The 18,698-nt window shown below is 43.2% G+C and overlaps 1 protein-coding gene and 1 pseudogene across 2 annotated transcripts; both read left to right on the top strand.

Annotated features, from left to right (window-relative positions):
- Nucleotides 1-5,134: 5,134 nt before the first annotated feature.
- Nucleotides 5,135-8,256, top strand: LOC306852200 (NADPH oxidase organizer 1-like; the record flags this gene model as incomplete). The annotated part of the gene is made up of 8 exons (XM_079388883.1): nt 5,135-5,200; nt 5,278-5,358; nt 5,444-5,516; nt 5,898-6,081; nt 6,252-6,460; nt 6,553-6,672; nt 6,759-6,876; nt 7,313-8,256. 8 exons carry the CDS (start codon nt 5,135-5,137, stop codon nt 7,878-7,880), a joined length of 1,419 nt encoding a protein of 472 aa, XP_079245009.1. The 3' UTR covers nt 7,881-8,256.
- A 411-nt stretch (nt 8,257-8,667) lies between these two features.
- Nucleotides 8,668-18,650, top strand: LOC306852355 (RING finger protein 151-like; annotated as a pseudogene). Its single transcript has 6 exons — nt 8,668-8,673; nt 14,696-14,841; nt 15,435-15,531; nt 17,528-18,005; nt 18,431-18,504; nt 18,572-18,650. The product of its transcript is annotated as an RING finger protein 151-like (transcript).
- The last annotated feature ends 48 nt before the right edge of the window (nt 18,651-18,698 follow it).

Here is an 18,698-nt window from a genome sequence, read left to right as displayed (position 1 = left end):
TATTATGTAAAACTGCACAAAAGAGGGGGAAAAAAAAAATTGTCATTACAATTAACTACACTGTAAAAAATATAATGTGATCAATAACTCATGGCAACATTTTATATTAACTAAAAAAAAAAGTGTAGAAGTCTTCACTTTCACAAATGGTTGAAATGACTGTACCAGCCATTTGGATTATACTTCATTTAATGCAGCAACAAATAATTTTACAGTGTACTAAGAGAATTGAAAGCTCGTTTAGCCTACCAGTAATGAAGGTGTTGCTGCTACTGGTCCCTGGCTTTGGGTCTGAGGAAGAGCTGCCCCCAGGGATGCCCTCCACAATGGTTCGGTTTTCATTCAACCCAAGGGCCAGCTCCTCTGCTGGGGTATATTGTGGTGGTGCAGGACCACCACCTGTTTTTTTTTTTTCAGCCTTTTTCTTGGTGGCTGTTATAAACAGACAAACACATTATTTAACAGTGGCTTTTAAAAAGGAAAAAAGTGGCTTTTTAAAATAAAGACAGTATAACAATTAAAGGCTACCATTTTGTAGAATATTCTTGTACTTTTACTTGTCCCCATGTTCTAGTGGGTCCCGTGGTGGCTCTGACATAAAATAACAAAGTAAATATGAAATTATTAAAATGCAAAAACACACTGTAGAAAGTAATAGAAACATCTACCATGGACAGCACTTACGCATTTAATTTGTCTGCTACTTTTTGCCAGCCCTCTCTCCTGGCTTTTGCAGACTTTGAGGTGTTTCCTGTCGTTTTAATTAAAGACTCAAATTCGGCATAACCTTCCATTAAAAGCTCTTGTTCTGATTGGGAGAAAAACTGGGCACGTTCTTTGGCCATGCTGAACAGCCAATGACAGCGTTGCTAATCATTGTTTCTACTATCGATACATATCCCCTTTTAAACCAACGCATGGACGCGCACTTATCTCAGATAACTCAATCCAGCGATACTAATCATAAACAACAGGTGTGTTCGAAGAACCCAATTAGCCGGATCATGATTAGCACGATGAAATCATCTCGGATGTCTCATTTGATCTCGGATATTTTAAGCAACGTACGAAGAACGAGCCCCTGGACGGTGCAGGTTGCTGTTAATGCGAGTCCGGCACGCTGTAAAGCAGGAGCAGCCGGCAGAGGATTCCGCTTGGTCTTAAAGCCTTCCGCAAACGGCTACTTCACAAAACAATGATTTGAGCAAAAAGAATGATTAATATCAATTGAGAATTTGTTATTGATATGGTCTGGTGAAAATAATAATAAGGGCTGCAAGAATAATAGATAAAAAGAGTGGGGCTGCTATGAGTGCAGGTAGTCTAGGGACAGCATCCATATCAACCCAGTGGCATGACAACACCCTCGCGCCCAAAATAACAGACTGGCCCACCGGGAATCCTCTGTTGGCTGTGGAATCAAGACATTTGCAAATATGATTAAAAGATGAATATGAGACAAAACTGCAGAATGTCATATTTTATTATTGGGTGATTCAACACATAGATGTTTTACCAGCTAAGAAGTTCAGCACTTTTAGAGTTCATCCCTCTATCTGATGTGAGCATAAGTATTGGAACAGTTGCCTCACAGGTGTTTCTAAGTGATCAGCTGTGTCCTGTTGCATCGATTCTTCAGATATTAAAAGCAGGTAATGTGTCGTATCAGTTATATCCATTACTTCTGTATTCTGAATCTTGCATTCGATGATGACACACACAAACCAGGATGAAGATGAGGGAGCTGACTTTGAGACAAAAGCAAGCAATTTGGATGCTAAAAGAAAAGAGGAAGTCAATTATAGCTATAGCAAAAACAAAGGGCATGGAGAAATCAAGAGTTTGGAAATCACTAGCGACAACAGCAACCAACAACAACCTGATCGGCTGAGAAAACAATGTTAGTTGATGACAGACAAATCATAAAAGCTGTGAAAATGAACCCTAAAAGACGTGTCTGTAAAATCACCAACAACTTCCAGAAAGCTGGGGTGATGCTCTGACAATTTACTGTCCTCAGGAGACTTTGACACAGAATTACAGATGCTACACAGCAAGATGCAAACCTCTGACCAGCACCAAAAATAGAAAGGCAAGATTAGAGTTTGCAAAAAAGCACAAAGGTGAGCCAGAAGAGTTTTGGAACTGTGTATATGGACCGATGAGACAAAGATGAACCTTTATCTAAGTGATGGGAAAGCAAAAAGGTGGAGAAAAAAAGGGAACTGCAATGATCCCAAGCATACAGCCTCATCTGTAAAGCATGGTGGAGGTGGTGTCATGGCATGGGCATGCATGGCTGTCTCTGGAACAGGCCCTCTCAACTTTACTGATGACTTAATGTATGATGACAGTAGCCGAATGAATTTGGAAGGGTACAAAACCATTTTGCCTACCAATATTCAAGAAAATGCCACTCATTGGGAAGTGCTTCATATTGCATCAGGACAGTGACCCAAAACACCCTGCCAGTTCTGTCAAGGAATGTATAAGGGCAAAGAAATGGAAAGTCTTAGATCTTTCCAGGAACTGAGTTTGACACCCCTGCTTTAATGTTTCAGATCATCAAATCTGTTAAACTGTGGTTTATCACACCTGAGTTCAGTTTCTCTTGCCACACCCAGGCCTGATTACTGCCACACCTGTTCGCAATCAAGAAATCACTTAAATAGGACCTGCCTGACAAAGCGAAGCAGACCAAAAGATCCTCAAAAGCTACACATCATGTTGAGATCCAAAGAAATTCAGGAACAAATGAAAAAGTAATTGAGATCTATCAGTCTGGACAAGTTTATAAAGCCTTTCTAAAGCTTTGGGACTCCAGCGAACCACAGTGAGAGCCATTATCCACAAATGGCGAAAACAGTGTTGAACCTTCCCAGGAGTGCCAGCCGACCAAAATTACCCCAAGAGCGCAGCGACGACTCATCCAAGAGGTCACAAAAGACCCCACAACAACATCTAAAGAACTGCAGGCCTCACTTGCCTCAGTTAAGGTCAGTGTTCATGACTCCACCATAAGAAAGAGACTGGGCAAAAATGTTCCAAGAGTTCCAAGACAAAAACCACTGCTGAGCAAAAAGAACATAAAGGCTCGTCTCAGTTTTGCCAGAAAAAGAACATCATACCAACAGTAAAATATGGTGGTGGTAGTGTGATGGTCTGAGGCTGTTTTGCTGCTTCAGGACCTGGAAGACTTGCTGTGATAAATGGAACCATGAATTCAGCTGTCTACCAAAAAATCCTGGAGGACAATGTCCGGCCATCTGTTCGTGACCTCAAGCTGAAGCGAACTTGGGTTCTGCAGCAGGACAATGATCCAAAACACACCAGCAAATCCACCTCTGAATGGCTGAAGAAAAACAAAATTAAGACTTTGGAGTGGCCTAGTCAAAGTCCTGACCTGAATCCTACTGAGATGCTGTGGCATGACCTTAAAAAGGTGGTTCATGCTCGAAAACCCTCCAATGTGGCTGAATCACAACAGTTCTGCCAAGATGAGTGGGCCAAAATTCCTCCACAGCGCTGTAACAGACTCATTGCAAGTTATCGCAAACGCTTGATTGCAGTTGTTGCTGCTAAGGGTGGCCCAACCAGTTATTAGGTTTAGGGGCAAGCACTTTTTCACACAGGACCATGTGGGTTTGGATTTTGTTTTCCCTTCATTAGAAAAAACTTAATTCAAAAACTGCATGTTGTGTTTACTTGTGTTATCTTTGATTAATATTTAAATTTGTTTGATCTGAAACATTAAAGTGTGACAAACATGCAAAAAAAAAAAAAAAATCAGGAAGGGGGCCAACACTTTTTCACACCACTGTGTGTATATATATATATATATATATATATATAATTTACTTTTCTGGTATTTATGGAGGTTGGACATTTCTAGTAAAGAAGAAAAGCAATATTTAAAAAAATATTTTGAACATTTTTATAAGGGACTTTCTTTGGGGTATTTTCCAAGAGGTCATCATTTTGTTCATTACTGCAGCTGGCTCTAGATCAAGTCTGTGGGCAAATATTTTCTCATGGACTGTCCTGGTTGAGTGGGTGGTGCGTGAAAAGCACGTGTTTTGGGCCGTCACCTAGATAGCCAAAACATATGTCTGGGGTCCTTTCCCAGGTGATGATGTTGGCATGCAGGAGGCATGACAAACCCTCACTGTTGATGACCTTGAGCTGATTCTGCAGAGGAGTTTTGGCGGTTCTTCACAGGCCGCAGTGACGCCAGCAGCTTCAGATCAATGTTCTGCCCTCTCATCACCCTCAGTTTGAAGACACACCTGTGAGCCTCACTTAGCTTGTCCACCCCCATAAAACCACCAGGTCATCATGGAAAAATTATTAAAGGATGACAGCCATGAATGAACTGCTCATGTTAGTTATTTTGATGAAAAGTCATTATCCCTTACGGGAAAAGTCCCGGTTTAAACTCTTGGAGCTGGCCCTGACACAGCAAAATGTCAAAAAGCCATCCAGTTAGATAGATAGACAGACAGATAGAAAGTGTAGCTTGTCAGACTGTAGGTGATAGACACTAAATATATAATATTTAGATAATTAATGTCTATATTGCCAGGTACAGTAGTAGCCATTGACTGTTTAGTCACAGACAGACAGGCAGACAGATAGATAGATAATTACAGATACTGTACAGGCTAAATATACTATAATATTTTATATGGTGACAGACACTAAATAGCCTACCTAGCCTATATAATATATAGATAAATAATTAATGTCTATATTGCCAGGAACAGTAGTAGTCATTGGCTGTATAGTCTAGATAGATGGATAGTGTTGTTTGCATCTTAAACCGCTGTTGTACTACTATGGTTTGAAGACAACACTGATGTTTTGTCAGTGACATATTGTGTCATAACTTATCTCACCTTGGTTTGACGTTTCATTCCAGATAAATATGTACTGTGTAATAACATCTCCCTCCTGGAGCTCATTTCGCACGTGGGCGCAGCCGCCTATCCGATTTCTGTAAAGGTTCACGTGAGATAAACAGCACGCCCAGGTCTAGCTGGCTATAAATGAGGATGAGGATGCTGCTGATGCTGAGAGAGAACCAGGAAGAATAGAGTTCACACCGTGATCTCGTTCATCTGAAACCGCTTCAGCTATGAGTGACCCGCGCTTTCCTGTCGACGTCCGACTTATCGGAGTAATGAAGAAAGACAAGGACAAAGTATGAATATGTTTTATATTCGTAGGATAACATCAAGTATTGGTAAAATAATTTGTTTGTTTGCTTGTTTGTTACAGAAGTTCATGACATCAGTGCTATGGTCAGACCAGACTGAGTTAATTGTGTACAGATCCTTCCGTGACTTCAAAACGCTACATGTAGGTTTAACAGTCATTTATATAGCACAAATGGTTACTATAAGTGTAAAAGTCACCAGCTAACTAGATTTTCTTGTTTCAACAGAGGCAACTGAAAAAGACGTTTGCTGTGGAGAACCATTTTCGTAAAGAAGATAGAGTGCTTCCCAGATTTGGAGGTATGATTGGCAGTTTTTATGTGATTAAAATCTACATAATTTTGTAACATTTAAATATACAAATTTAACTAAGTCAAAAATAGCCTGTTATTGTAAATATGTTTTAAGCCTATGATAGCATGCATATGCATAAAGTAAAATTAATGCATTTACATACTTTGTGGTGATGCTCACATTGCAAGGGCTTTCAAATAATCATGAATGCTTATTATTGTTACATAATGCATTGTGTAATACATTTTTATTTTGGAAGAAAACATACAGCTGAACTTTAGTTACAATTCTGGCCATCAACCCTCTGGTGGGACCTGTTAATGGCGTTTTAGCCAAACTGTAGGCTAGTTGTTTTGTTGTTCAAATATCATTTTATGTTTTTTGCAGCCCAGTTCATGGTGACTTCATTTCAGCTGAAAGGCTTGGATAAGTCAATGTCTCGTCTAAGGTATCTGGAGAAATACTGTTCCGACCTGTTGCAGTGTAACACAACTGTGTCACATTCCACAGAAGTTATTCAATTCTTCTTGCCAATTGAGCAGGAGCTTCGGCCAGAATATACCCATAACAGGTATGTAGATTATTCCCCTGTAGCAGATAAGCAGACAGCTTCAGCTTGCCAAACACAGTAGTTCACTTCATATTTATGACTTGATCTGGTTGCCAGAGGCTATAATATGAACCACCTGGAAAGTGTTTGTGAAGTAAATGTCTGTTAAAGCTGCTCTCCTCTCCCTGCAGTGTGATGATTCTGCAATCAGACAACATCAACACTGTCAGGGGAGGACCTGACTTGACGAATAAACATCTGAGCAATGGCAACGTGACCCAGCCTTTTGTATCCAAGACATATCGATGTGTGGCTCCATATGAGACCAAAGATACAAAGAACAGGCGATTTAAAGTAGCTGTGGATGAAAGACTGGATGTGCTGATCAAAGACAAAGCAGGTGTGTCTCTTCTACTATAAACAAGTGAAACAAAAGTGAATAGTAAAGTTCTTTACAGTCATTTCATATTTTTGTGTGGGCGTTCTGAACAGGTTGGTGGCTTGTTGAGAATGAGGATAAACGTCTAGCTTGGTTTCCTGCTCCCTACTTGCAATTATGTGATGAGGAAGAGGAAGAGGATGAGGATGAATTTGATTCAGCAACCTTTGAAAGTAAGACACGTTTGTTACATAAACTTTCTGTTGTAATGAATCTCCAAAGATAACCTTGCTTACCAAACATTTTCTTGCTCCACTAGGTTCTCTGTACTACGCTACAAGAAGTTACACCTCACAAAAAGAGGATGAGCTCTCTCTGAGCATCGGCGCTGTAGTGGTTGTGTTACAGAGGTCTGATAATGGCTGGTGGCTTGTTAGGTAATTAAAGTGCTTTTCTGATGTGATATGTGAAAAGGAAGAAGAACGAGTTTGGCAAAAGATGGATCAATCCATCTTTTGAACTCGGGTCAATCGCACCAGAAAGCTTGCACTATGCACTTTACTATCTACGCCACTAGACCTGCCATTTGGCTGCCGTTTTGTATTGTTGTCTAGTGGGTGGAGTTAGTGTAAATAGCTTATAAATTTGATATTTATGTAAAAAAAAAAATATTACTGTATTTTTGATAACTTAAATTCTGCCTTGTCAGCATAAGAGACTTCTTGTAGTGTAGAAATGTAGTGTATTTCTACATATATATGAGGAAGAGAAAGTGAGAGGGAGGGAAGGAAAAAGTAATGATTACTTCTACATGTACATGGAGATTTCCCATACAAAACATACTGTAACCTAAATCTTTTATTCCTTCTACAGCTATAACAGAAAGGCAGGCTATGTGCCCTCCATGTACCTGAAGCTCTACAGCAGCCCCAGCTTTGGCCTTCAGACACTTCAGAAGAAACTTAACAGCTCCACTATCAACCTGTCTCCCAGCAAATTTTTCAAACTGGAGCCTCAGGTCCACTCACAAAACAGAATGAATAGTTTCCTTAAATCAAACTCTCTGGAAATGCTGTCAGAGCCAGTACAGCATGAGGAAGCTGGCAGCTTCAGCAATGATGGAACCGACTTCAGCTTCAGTTCCTCAGACACCACCTCCATGAGCCCAAGCATGTCCAGCTCAGAGGGGGAAGAGGGCCTGAGACAGCAGGATAGAGAGAGAGACAGCAATGATAGTAGTATGTCCAGTGGTCAGTCCAGCCCCACCGGCTCAGACACTGATCACCCAATGAAAGGAGTCGGAGCTCCCAGGGTGCCACCCAGACCTCAAACTCAGGAGATCCTACGTCGCTGCACGACCTACACCCGAAAAGTTGCTCTGGCGACCTCTGCGCACCTGCCCCCTGAAAGAGAAGTCATGATAGATGAAGGGAGAGCATGAAAGGGGTGCGTATGACAATGAGAGACTCTTTCCTTTTATACCTTCTTTTTGATCGCCTTCGAGTATGATACAACAATATTAATCTGGGTTCTTTGTAATCTCTGTAATCCTTGGTGGGGCTATATAAATAGTATAAATATTGAATTAATCAAATATATTATACGTAACCTGTTAAAGGTAGTTACAGTGTACATATCTAAAGTTTTTTTTTTTTTTTTTTCTTCTCAGTTATTTTTTCATTAATGTTGTATTCAGACTGTTATCTTTCATCCTGGAGCTAATGGTCTTCCATACTGGAAAATAAAAATATATATATTTGGACTTTGTATATACTGTATACCTGCATAAGTTTCAATAAATGTTTTAACTTCATTTTAATGCTTTTGATGTCATGACTTTTTTCATGGGAACTGGTCATTTAATATATACAGGCACATATTTGCACGCACACATAAAGCATATTAGCACACTGGTATATCAACATTTAGAATGATTTCTGAAGGACCATGTGATACTGAATTATTCCAAACATTTATACTTATGTATAACAATAATCTGTCGAAAAGATGAACCAAGTTCTTAAATAGGCTAACTAAATACAGAAGCAAGCACTCCAGATAACCCAGATAATGAAAAACTGAGACTGTCAGTGTAGACCACCTTATGCATAAAACAAACTAAATTATTCAACTCAGTGTTCCTATACTTTTGGGGTTATTTTAAGAATATGAGTTTTATCATTATCAAAGAATTGAGTTTGTTTTTGTGAAAGTTCCCCTGCGTAATTATGTCGGTAAGATGAAAACGTCAGCTACCGCTAATAATTTTTAAAAATTAACAGAAGGAGTGGCTGAGATTTATTTAAAGGAAGCTGCATTGCCTTATATGAAAAATAAAATCGGACATTCTCGGAAACAGTTTGTTTATTACTTGTTTGTTGATTATTAGTAGTCATTATTGAGTATTCTGCCTGTATTTGAGTATCCAAAGTCCTCACAAATTCCCCTTATGTCAACATCGCATAGGATAATACAGTATTGAATGCGAAAGACAAATAATTTTACTGCCTATCAACATTCGCTCACTTCATTGATTATTCCTCTTCCAGTTTTTCTTGTATTCTGGAAATTGCAGTGGTTTTGATTGTAAACCATGCAATTTCCTTCACCCTCCACCTGGCTTTTACCCACCTAGAAAATAAAGACTCCTATGTTAGAATGCTGTTCATTGACTTCAGCTCGGCATTCAACACAATAATCCCACAACAGTTCATAAATAAACTAAACCTGCTGGGCCTTAACAATTCCCTGTGTAATTGGATCCTGGACTTTCTAACCGGAAGACCTCAGTCAGTCCGTGTCGACCACAACACCTCGAGCACTACCACACTGAGCACAGGTGCCCCACAAGGCTGTGTGCTCAGCCCGCTGCTCTTCACACTGCTGACCCACGACTGCACTGCAAAGTTCAGCTCCAACCACATCATCAAGTTTGCTGATGACACAAGAGTGGTAGGTCTCATCAGCAACAACGATGAAACGCACTGCAGAGAGGAAGTGGCACAGCTGGCTGAATGGTGTGACACTAACAATCTGTCCCTCAATGTGGAGAAGACAAAGGAGGTTGTGATGGACTTCAGAAGAAACTCTGTTGACCACCCCCCACTGACCATCGACAGCTCGACTGTGGAGAGAGTCAGCAGCACTAAATTCCTGGGGGTTCACATCACAGAGGATCTCACCTGGACCACCAACACCATGTCACTCTCCAAAAAGGCACAACAGTGCCTACACTTTCTCTGCCGGCTGAAAAGTACAAGTCTCCCTCCACCCATCCTCACCACATTCTACAGAGGCACCATTGAGAGTGTGCTGACCAGCTGCATCACTGTCTGGTACGGGAACTGCAGTGCTGCTGACCGCAAGACCCTCCAGCAGACAGTGAGCACAGCTGCAAAGATCATCGGTGCCCCTCTCCCCTCCATCCTGGACATCTTCCTTACACGATGCTCCAGCAAAACCAACAGCATCGTGAAGGACTCCACCCATCCCTCCCACAGTCTCTTCCAGCTCCTACCATCAGGAAGACGGTACCGGAGCATCAGAGCCCGCTCCGCCAGACTGCTCAACAGCTTTTTCCTCCAGGCTGTGAGAGCTCTGAACTCAAATCACCCCGCACTCTTCTGAAACCCCATGCAAACCCCTACCTCCTGAAACATGGATCACCCCCCACCCCAAACACCACCACCCCGAACCTTACCACACCAAAGAAAAAACTGTATGGAACTTTTTTTTGTGCAATTCAAAGTGTGCTACACACAGGTGAGTGGGCCTGTACAAACCACCTGTAGTAACACACTCTCCTCCTCTATGTGCACTAGACACTTTACACACACTGCTGCGTGTACACAATCCCACAAAAGACTCAGAAATATATGTATGTTTGCATGCTCATGCACTACAAATCATCCTGCACTGTTCCCCAACCAGCTGCTTGACTCAAAATGTCTCTCTTTGCACATGCACAGTATTTTTGAAGCATTCGTATAGTTTGTATTTTTTATCTTCTATTTTTTAGTTTGTATAGGGTAAATATTTATGTGAAGCATTCGTATAGTTTGTATTTTTTATCCTTTATTCTTTTAGTTTGTATAGGGTAAATACTTATATATAGTACTTATAGTTAAAATCTGTCAGTAGGTTAGTTGTGTACAGTGTTGGGGGTAACGCATTACAAGTAATGCGAGTTACGTAATAATATTACTTTTTTCAAGTAACTAGCAAAGTAACGCATTACTTTTTAATTTACAAGAAAATATCTGAGTTACTTTTTCAAAAAAGTAACGGCAGTTACTTTTTTCCCATTTATTGACTGACAGTGCGCTGTGTGAACATGCTGTTACTGTAGTTCTAGACTAAATGTGAATGTGCATTAATTAATCCCACTCGCAAAAAACAGATTTAGTATTCATCAAAATGAATTAAAACAGTGAAATGCAAACTCAGAATGACACAAACCGGCAATACTTAAATATGTTAAACAACACAAATGTCTAATCCCATTTTATTAACCAATGTCTTTGCTGCTGACCTTTGATGATCCAGTTCAACCATAATAATAAGAAAAATGACTTTAGATAAACTAACAATTGTGCTTCATTGTTTTTTATTGCTGAAGAGTGTTGAACCATCTTCTCCTGCGTTCTACTTTACAGACATGAATTTACTTTTCCTTCAGCCTGAGGTTTGTTCATTACACTTTCTGGTGTGAAAGGGCTTTTACATTTGCTATAATTAGAACTTCTTGTATTAAAGACAATCAAGCCCTGCTCATATTTAAAAAGTAACGCAAAAGTAACGCAATGCATTACTTTCCATAAAAAGTAGCTAAGTAACGTAATTAGTTACTTTTTTAGGGAGTAACGCAATATTGTAATGCATTTTAAAAGTAACTTTCCCCAACACTGGTTGTGTATAGGTTTATAGTGTTTTTTTTTTTACTTCATTGTTGTATGTCTGTATTTATGTAGCACCGTGGTCCTGCGAGGCATGACATTTCGTTCCACTGTATGTCCCCACATGTAGCGGAATGACAATAAAGCTCAACTTGACTTGACTTGAAAGTTTCATCTAGATTCCTTTTTCTGAATTCTGTTATCCACATTAAAATTCCAGTATAATCACATATATGCTATCTGTAAACAAGCGAGTGCCAAAAATTACAATGAAAAACATAGACAATTGTGTACTATGTATTTTATCCATAAGAAGCACAGCTGACCAATCTTACCCCATTCTCCCCTGTACATATGAATGGTGACCAGTACAAACTGGAGTTTTCTTTATTGTTAAAAAAACCTTTTTAGCTTTTGCTAAAGTTTTTCAAATACCATAGTTATTTAGTTTAACTGTTAAAGTCTGGGACATATACTCAGTTAAAATGTATGACACTGTTTATTAACACACTTCTTTCACATATAATGATTTATGATATATGCTATTGTGCAGATAATGCTGCTGTGTGTTCATTGGCCATTCAGACCTGTGTGTTTAGAGAATAGGGCTTGTAGCCTCTAGAGCAGGCAGTCATTGAAGTTCACTGGTTTCCATAGCAATGCCTTTGTCTAATAAGTAAAACCTAGATGGTACCAAAATAGGGTCCCAGTGGTTAGTGGAAAAAAAATTGTCAGGTGATAACCACATTTGTGACTTGTGCTAGAATGGAAAAGAAGAGAAAATGGGACATCTGTAATGCATTTCTGAACGATCCAGGGTCAAGCGATCTCCTTTGGGATGTTTTGCTGTGTGTTGTTTTGTCTTTTTGCCTCTACAAATTAGTCAAGTCTGCTTTATTGTCAATTCTTCCACATGTACGGCGCATACATACAGAGAATTGAAATTGCGTTACTCTCAGACCCTTGGTGCATACAGTTAACATTAAACACGTTCAAATACAGATAATACAATTTAAACATATGTACATACAACTATACAGTTATACAAATGAGGACATTGTAGAAAAATAAAGAAATAGATAAAGTGGCATAAGGTGCATGGCAGAATAGATAGAGTGCAAATCAGTTAAATAAAAACAAAACTGTGCAGATATATTTGTAGTGCAAAAAGAGCTTATCAATCTGAGGACATTGTAGAAAAATAAAAAAAGAGAAAGTGGCATAAGGCACATGGCAGAATAGATAGAGTGCAAATCTGTTAAATAAAGCAAAACTGTGCAGATATATGTGTAGTGCAAGAAGAGCTTGTCAGTAGGGAGAACAGTCCTTATATCAGACTATCCGAAGAGGTAGTTTGCAGTCAATGCTGGATGAGGTAGTGATCAGTCCAATGTTGCACAAGTGACAGGTGTTGGTCACAGTTTTTAAGTTGGTGAGGGGGGGGGGGGGGCTCATAGTGTCAGAGTTCAGTGTTGCATGGGGTAAAAGAGGGGAGGGGGGCAAGGACGGGAGGGAGTTCAGCTTCCTGACAGCCTGATGTATGAAGCTGTCCTTTAGTCTGCTGGTCCTCGCCTGGAGACTCCGCAGTCTCCTCCCTGATGGCAGCAGACTGAAGAAGCTGTGTGTCGGGTGGGTGGAATCACCTGCAATGCGGAGGGCTTTGCGGGTGAGACGGGTGCTGTAAATGTCCTGGAGGGAGGGGAGAGAGACACCAACGATCTTCTCAGCTGCTCTCACTATGCGCTGAAGTGACTTCAGCGTTGCAAGCGCCATACCACACAGTGATGCAGCTGGTTAGGATGCTCTCGATGGTGCCTCTGTAGAAGGTGCACATGATGGGGGCAGGGGCTCTGGCTCTTCTCAGTTTGCGGAGGAAGTAGAGACGCTGCTGTGCTTTCTTGGCCAGTGCTACAGTGTTTTTAGTCCAGGAGAGGTCCTCTGTGATGTGCACACCCAGGAACTTGGTGCACATCACAGGTCAGGAAGTCCAACAGCCAGTTGCACAGAGAGGTGTTGAGACCCATCTGGACCAGTTTGTGAGTGAGCTGTTGAGGGATGATTGCGTTGAATGCTGAACTGAAGTCTATGAACAGCATCCTGACATATGAGTCTTTTTTGTCCAGATGTGTGAGGGCTGGGTGGAGGGCAGTGGCGATGGCATCATCGGTCGAGCGGTTGGACCTATATGCAAACTGGAAGGGGTCCAGGGAGGGGGGGAGGACAGACTTGATGTGGTGCATGACTAGCCGTTCGAAGCACTTCATGAGAATAGGAGTGAGTGCTATTGGACGGTAGTCATTGAAACAGGATGGAGATGACTTCTTCGGGACTGGAATGATGGTGGTAGCTTTGAAGCATGTGGGAACAACGGACTGATTTAGCGAGATGTTGAAGATGTCTGTGAAGACATCAGTGAGTTCCACTGCACAGTCTCTCATTACACGCCCAGGAATGTTGTTAGGACCCGGAGCTTTGCGTGGGTTGATCCTGCTGAGGGATCTCCTCACACTGTCCGGGGGCAGCATCATCACCTGGTCGCCGGGAGGAGGTGGAGTCTTCTGTGCAGTGGTGCTGTTTTGTGCCTCAAAGCGAGCAGGGTATTCAGCTCGTTCAGCAGGGGGGTGGTGTTGTCACAGGTCTGTGGTGGGGGCTTGTAGTCCGTGATGGTCTGTATCCCCTGCCACAGGCTCCGAGTGTCTCTGCTGTGGCTGAAACGATGGGCTATCCTCCTGGAGTACTGTCTCTTGGCCTCTCTGATGCCAAGGGAAAGGTTGGCCCTAGCTGTCTTCAGGCCCGCCTCATCTCCAGCTCTAAAGGCAGCGTTCCGAGCCTTCAGAAGTCTGTAAACCTCCCCTGTCATCCACGGCTTCTGGTTGGCCCTGACAATGATGGACTTTGTGACCGTTACATCATCAATGCACTTGGTGATGTAGGCAGTGACAGTCTCCGAGTACTCTTGGAGGTCTGTAGTGTTGTTGTGTGTTGCAGCCTGTTTAAACATATTCCAGTTGAAATTATGTTGAAATTATTCAACATATACGGCATCTGTATGAGCTGTGTCCTGGTATCATAAGTCAAAATGGTGAGTTTTTCCTTTTTTAATTACATTATATAAAAATAGATATTTGTGGAAAAAAAACACATACAGTATATATTTATATTTTCTTAAACTTACAGTATGTTACATAAAAAGTCTTATAATATGCAACATGAGTAATTTATAATTAAAAAGGGTTTGAAATAGTTTGATTTTATTTTAGTAAATTTAGTTATATTAATTACATCAGTTATATACTAGTATCTATATGACATTAAAATACAAATTAAATTATTTAATATAACTTTTTTATTTTGGTTTTAGACTGGAGGTTATGAAGTGGAGCAGTTTGTGGATACCCCAGATGATGATTTGATTTGTGTCATCTGTAAAGCAGTTCTACGCTGTCCTGTACGACTTAAATGCAACCATGTCTTCTGCAAGGAATGCATTTTACAGTGGATGAAAAGGTAGCAACTTAATATTTGATCAAATAATCCAGATTAAGGGGGAAATAAAGGGGCAAAAATGAGGTAGGAAAGTAACATTTCCTGTCTAAATTATAATTTGTGACTTAATTGGCATAACCGGTATCATCTGAATTGGGAGGTTCTCTTGTATCTTATATCTTAATTTGATGTATCATACATCCTGATGGGAAACCTTTCATCTGCATGTTTTTGAAAGAAGTCTCTTATGCTCCCCAAGGCTGCATTAATTTGATCAAATATACAGTAAAACCAGCAACATTGTGAAATATTACATATTACAAAAGGTTTCTTTTTTAATATATTTTTAAAAATCATTTATTCCTGTGATTTTTAAGCAGCCATTACTACAGTATTCAATATAACATGAGCTGATTCTAAAAACACTTGTTGTGCATATTTTTGAAGAAACCATGATCCCCCCCCCGGGATTCTTTGACAAACAGACTGCATTCATTTGAAATAGAATTTTTTGATTGCATTGTAAATGTTTTTACTGGCACTTTTGATCTTATTTCTGTTTTGAAGCAACTCACTGGATGTTTAAGCAAATGTTAAAGTCAGTGTTGTTTCAGACAGGTGAAATGCCCGTGTTGTAGGCAACCTATCGACCAGAACCAAATGCTGGTTTTGTTTAAGCTGAGTAAATCCATTGGCCGTTTATCAATCAAGGTGTCAGGGAACTGTTGTGTGTCTGTCATGTGTTCCTGCCCCTTTGGACTCTGTTTGCTCCCCGTTTGGATTATTGCTTCGACTCTGGATTAACCCTTCGCCTTGCCGTTTGGACTCGTTACTCCCCGGTGTTCCTGTCTGTGTTTTGGTCCTGCCTTGTCTTGCCCTGCCTTGATGTTCTTCAGTAAAGTATGTTATTTGAGTTTATATCCTCGTCTGCGTGTTCCTGGTTCCTCCCTCGTGTGTGCACCGTGACAGAAGACCAGACCACAACAGTAAGCGGCGCCCCTTCACCTCGTTTTGTTTTCCGTTTTTTTAAAAGTCTTGTTTTGTTCCTGTTTTGTTTGTCCCTCGCTGCATGGAAGTCGCCACTCGTCTTTCTGCCCTAGCCCACGACATGTCGGCGTGGGAGTTCGGCAGGATTGCCGCGAGTGCCACGAGTCCGCTGGCCGCGAGCCCTCAGGTCAAGCCCGCGGGATCGCCGCTGAGTCAAGCCCGCCGATCGCGGGAGATATCCGCCGCTGCCCGCGGCTATCCCAACCTCGCCGCTCACACCGAGCCCGCCGTTCGCGGGAGTTCACGCCGCCGTCCGCGGCACACCGAGCCCGCCGTTCGCGGGAGTTCACGCCGCCGTCCGCGGCACACCGAGCCCGCCGTTCGCGGGAGATCACGCCGCTATCTGCGGTTCACCCAAGTCCGCCGTCCGTGGGGAAAGCCAACCCACCGTCGGCGGCTTCACCGAGCCCGCCGTTCGCGGGAGATCAACGCTGCCGTCCGCGGGGAAAGCCAACCCGCCGTCGGCGGCTCCCCCTGTTCACGCCGCCGTCCGCGGCTCCCCTGTGCACGCCGCCGGTCCGCCTCTGACTCAATGCCCGCCGGTCCGCCTCTGACTCAATGCCCGCCGGTCCGCCGCTGACTCAAGCCCACCGGATTGCCGCTGACTCAAGCCCACCGGATTGCCGCTGACTCAAGCCTGCCGGTCGCCGATACCCTCTCCGTGGATCAAGTCCACATGTCACGGCCAGGAGAGCCGTGTTTGTGTTCGTCGTGCCCACAGGAACATTTTAAACTTACCTTGTCGTGTCATGTCTTGTCCATGGAGACTCGTCTGGGGCAGGCGGCTCCTTGAGTTGTGGCCATGGAGGCCAGTCGCAGCCGCTTGCCCCCCCTGTCGCAGAAGTGGAGGAGGTCGCTGAGGGACCCTGTGAGGGCCCCTGACTCCTCGTCATGCCCAGAGGAAGACTCCGCTTCCTAGCCAGCCCAGGAGGGCTTCTGGTTCCTGTGGGATGTCCTGTCGTGTTTGTCTGACCCTGGAGGGTTTCTGTCGTGTCTTGTCGTGTTTTGTCTGTCTAGCCCCGGAGGGCTCCTGATACCCCCTGGATTCCCCATGGAAATTTTGGGGGGGGGTAGTAGAGGTCTGGGTGGAGTGGGTGGGCCGAAGAAGGATGCCATGGCCACAGTTACCACCTGCCATGGCCTCCTGAGCTCCCTGCTCTGCCATGGGTCCTGTCTGTCTGTTCCGCTCTGGAGGTCCCCGTCCTGTGGTCCGTGTCTGTCCTGAGAGGCCTCCAGAGCGCCCACCCCCCCTCCCCGATGGAACTGTTAAGGCTCGGGACGAGCCTTTCGGGAGGGGGGAGTTATGTCAGGGAACTGTTGTGTGTCTGTCATGTGTTCCTGCCCCTTTGGACTCTGTTTGCTCCCCGTTTGGATTATTGCTTCGACTCTGGATTAACCCTTCGCCTTGCCGTTTGGACTCGTTACTCCCCGGTGTTCCTGTCTGTGTTTTGGTCCTGCCTTGTCTTGCCCTGCCTTGATGTTCTTCAGTAAAGTATGTTATTTGAGTTTATATCCTCGTCTGCGTGTTCCTGGTTCCTCCCTCGTGTGTGCACCGTGACACAAGGTAGGCAACTTTTTTTAAAACTCAAGTCTAAAATGCAGTATAGTTAAAGTTTTAATTAAACGGTGAATTTGAAACAACTTCATATTGTGTTCTTAGTGTCGAAATGCACAGCAGGGCTGCAGGGCCACTTTCTAACGAGTACCTCCACATCTCCAGCTGTCCGTATGAGTGGCAGCTCTGTCCCCATGAGGGCTGTGGGCAGCAGGTGCTGAGGAAGGACGTGCAGGCGCACGATCAGAGCTGCAGCCACTGGCGACAGCTGTGTCCCATGGGCTGCGGGACGCTGCTAATCCGAGAGAATCAGGTCCAGCATAACTGCTACCAAGACCTGCAGCAGCGCTATGTAGCTGAGAAGCAGAAGCAAAGGGCCATCGCAACCAACCTGCGCAGGAAGATGCAGTGCATGCAGAGCCGGATGGCACAAATAAGGAGGCAGTTAAACCTGATGTGTGAGAGCCTGGAGGTTGGAGATCTGCAAATTGAAGCAGGGGAGGGAACCAGTACTTGTACTGATGCTAATGCTGCCAGTCTGAGCATTAGCAGACGCCGTCACACCAACAGCAGCAGTTCAAGAGTCAGATTTATATAGCGTAAATACCTTCAGGATTCAAAGAATTCAAGTTAGTTTATGTGTGCGTGTTTTAATGTTACAGAAGTAGGACAGAGGCCAGAGAGATGGTTACGTTAGTGGGTTATTGCTGTCTCTAGGGAGAATCTCGGGAGGCTCTCCGACTCGGGATCGTAGACCCTCCAGACACCGGATGGCCGCTTCTTTCCAATTTAGATTGGAGGTGTCTGAGAGCTTCATGTGATGATGGAATGTGATCCCGAGTCGGAACAGGGTCTTGAGTTCGTGGTCCTCCAGGGAACTAGAGAGGGTGAGAGGCACGAACGCCCTTGTAAACTCCAGCGGCTCAGGATGCGAATGGGCCAGGGAAAGAAACTTGGTTCGGTCATTCATACTGTTGATCATCTGTATAGTCTGGTCTTCTGTTACAGAAGCAGGACAGAGGCAAGAGAGATGGTTACGTTAGTTTATTGAACAACAGTATGGCGGGTGCAGGAGATGGCAGGTGAGTGTGGAACCGGTAGAAGCAGACAGGTGTGACGGTGGCTGAACTTGAATCTTGTCTTTTGCAGGTGGAGCGGGAATCACGGGGAACCAGAGAAGGCACACACCGCCAACCAGGAGCGGACACTCGGGAATTGCTGGAGCTGAGAGTACTAGGATCCTAGGAGCACAGAATGCAGGTAAGTAGATTTAGCA

The sequence above is a fragment of the Barbus barbus genome (genome assembly GCF_936440315.1).
Source record: "Barbus barbus genome assembly, chromosome: 32".
Lineage (NCBI taxonomy): Eukaryota > Metazoa > Chordata > Actinopteri > Cypriniformes > Cyprinidae > Barbus > Barbus barbus.
This window is presented reverse-complemented; position numbering and strand designations above follow the sequence as displayed.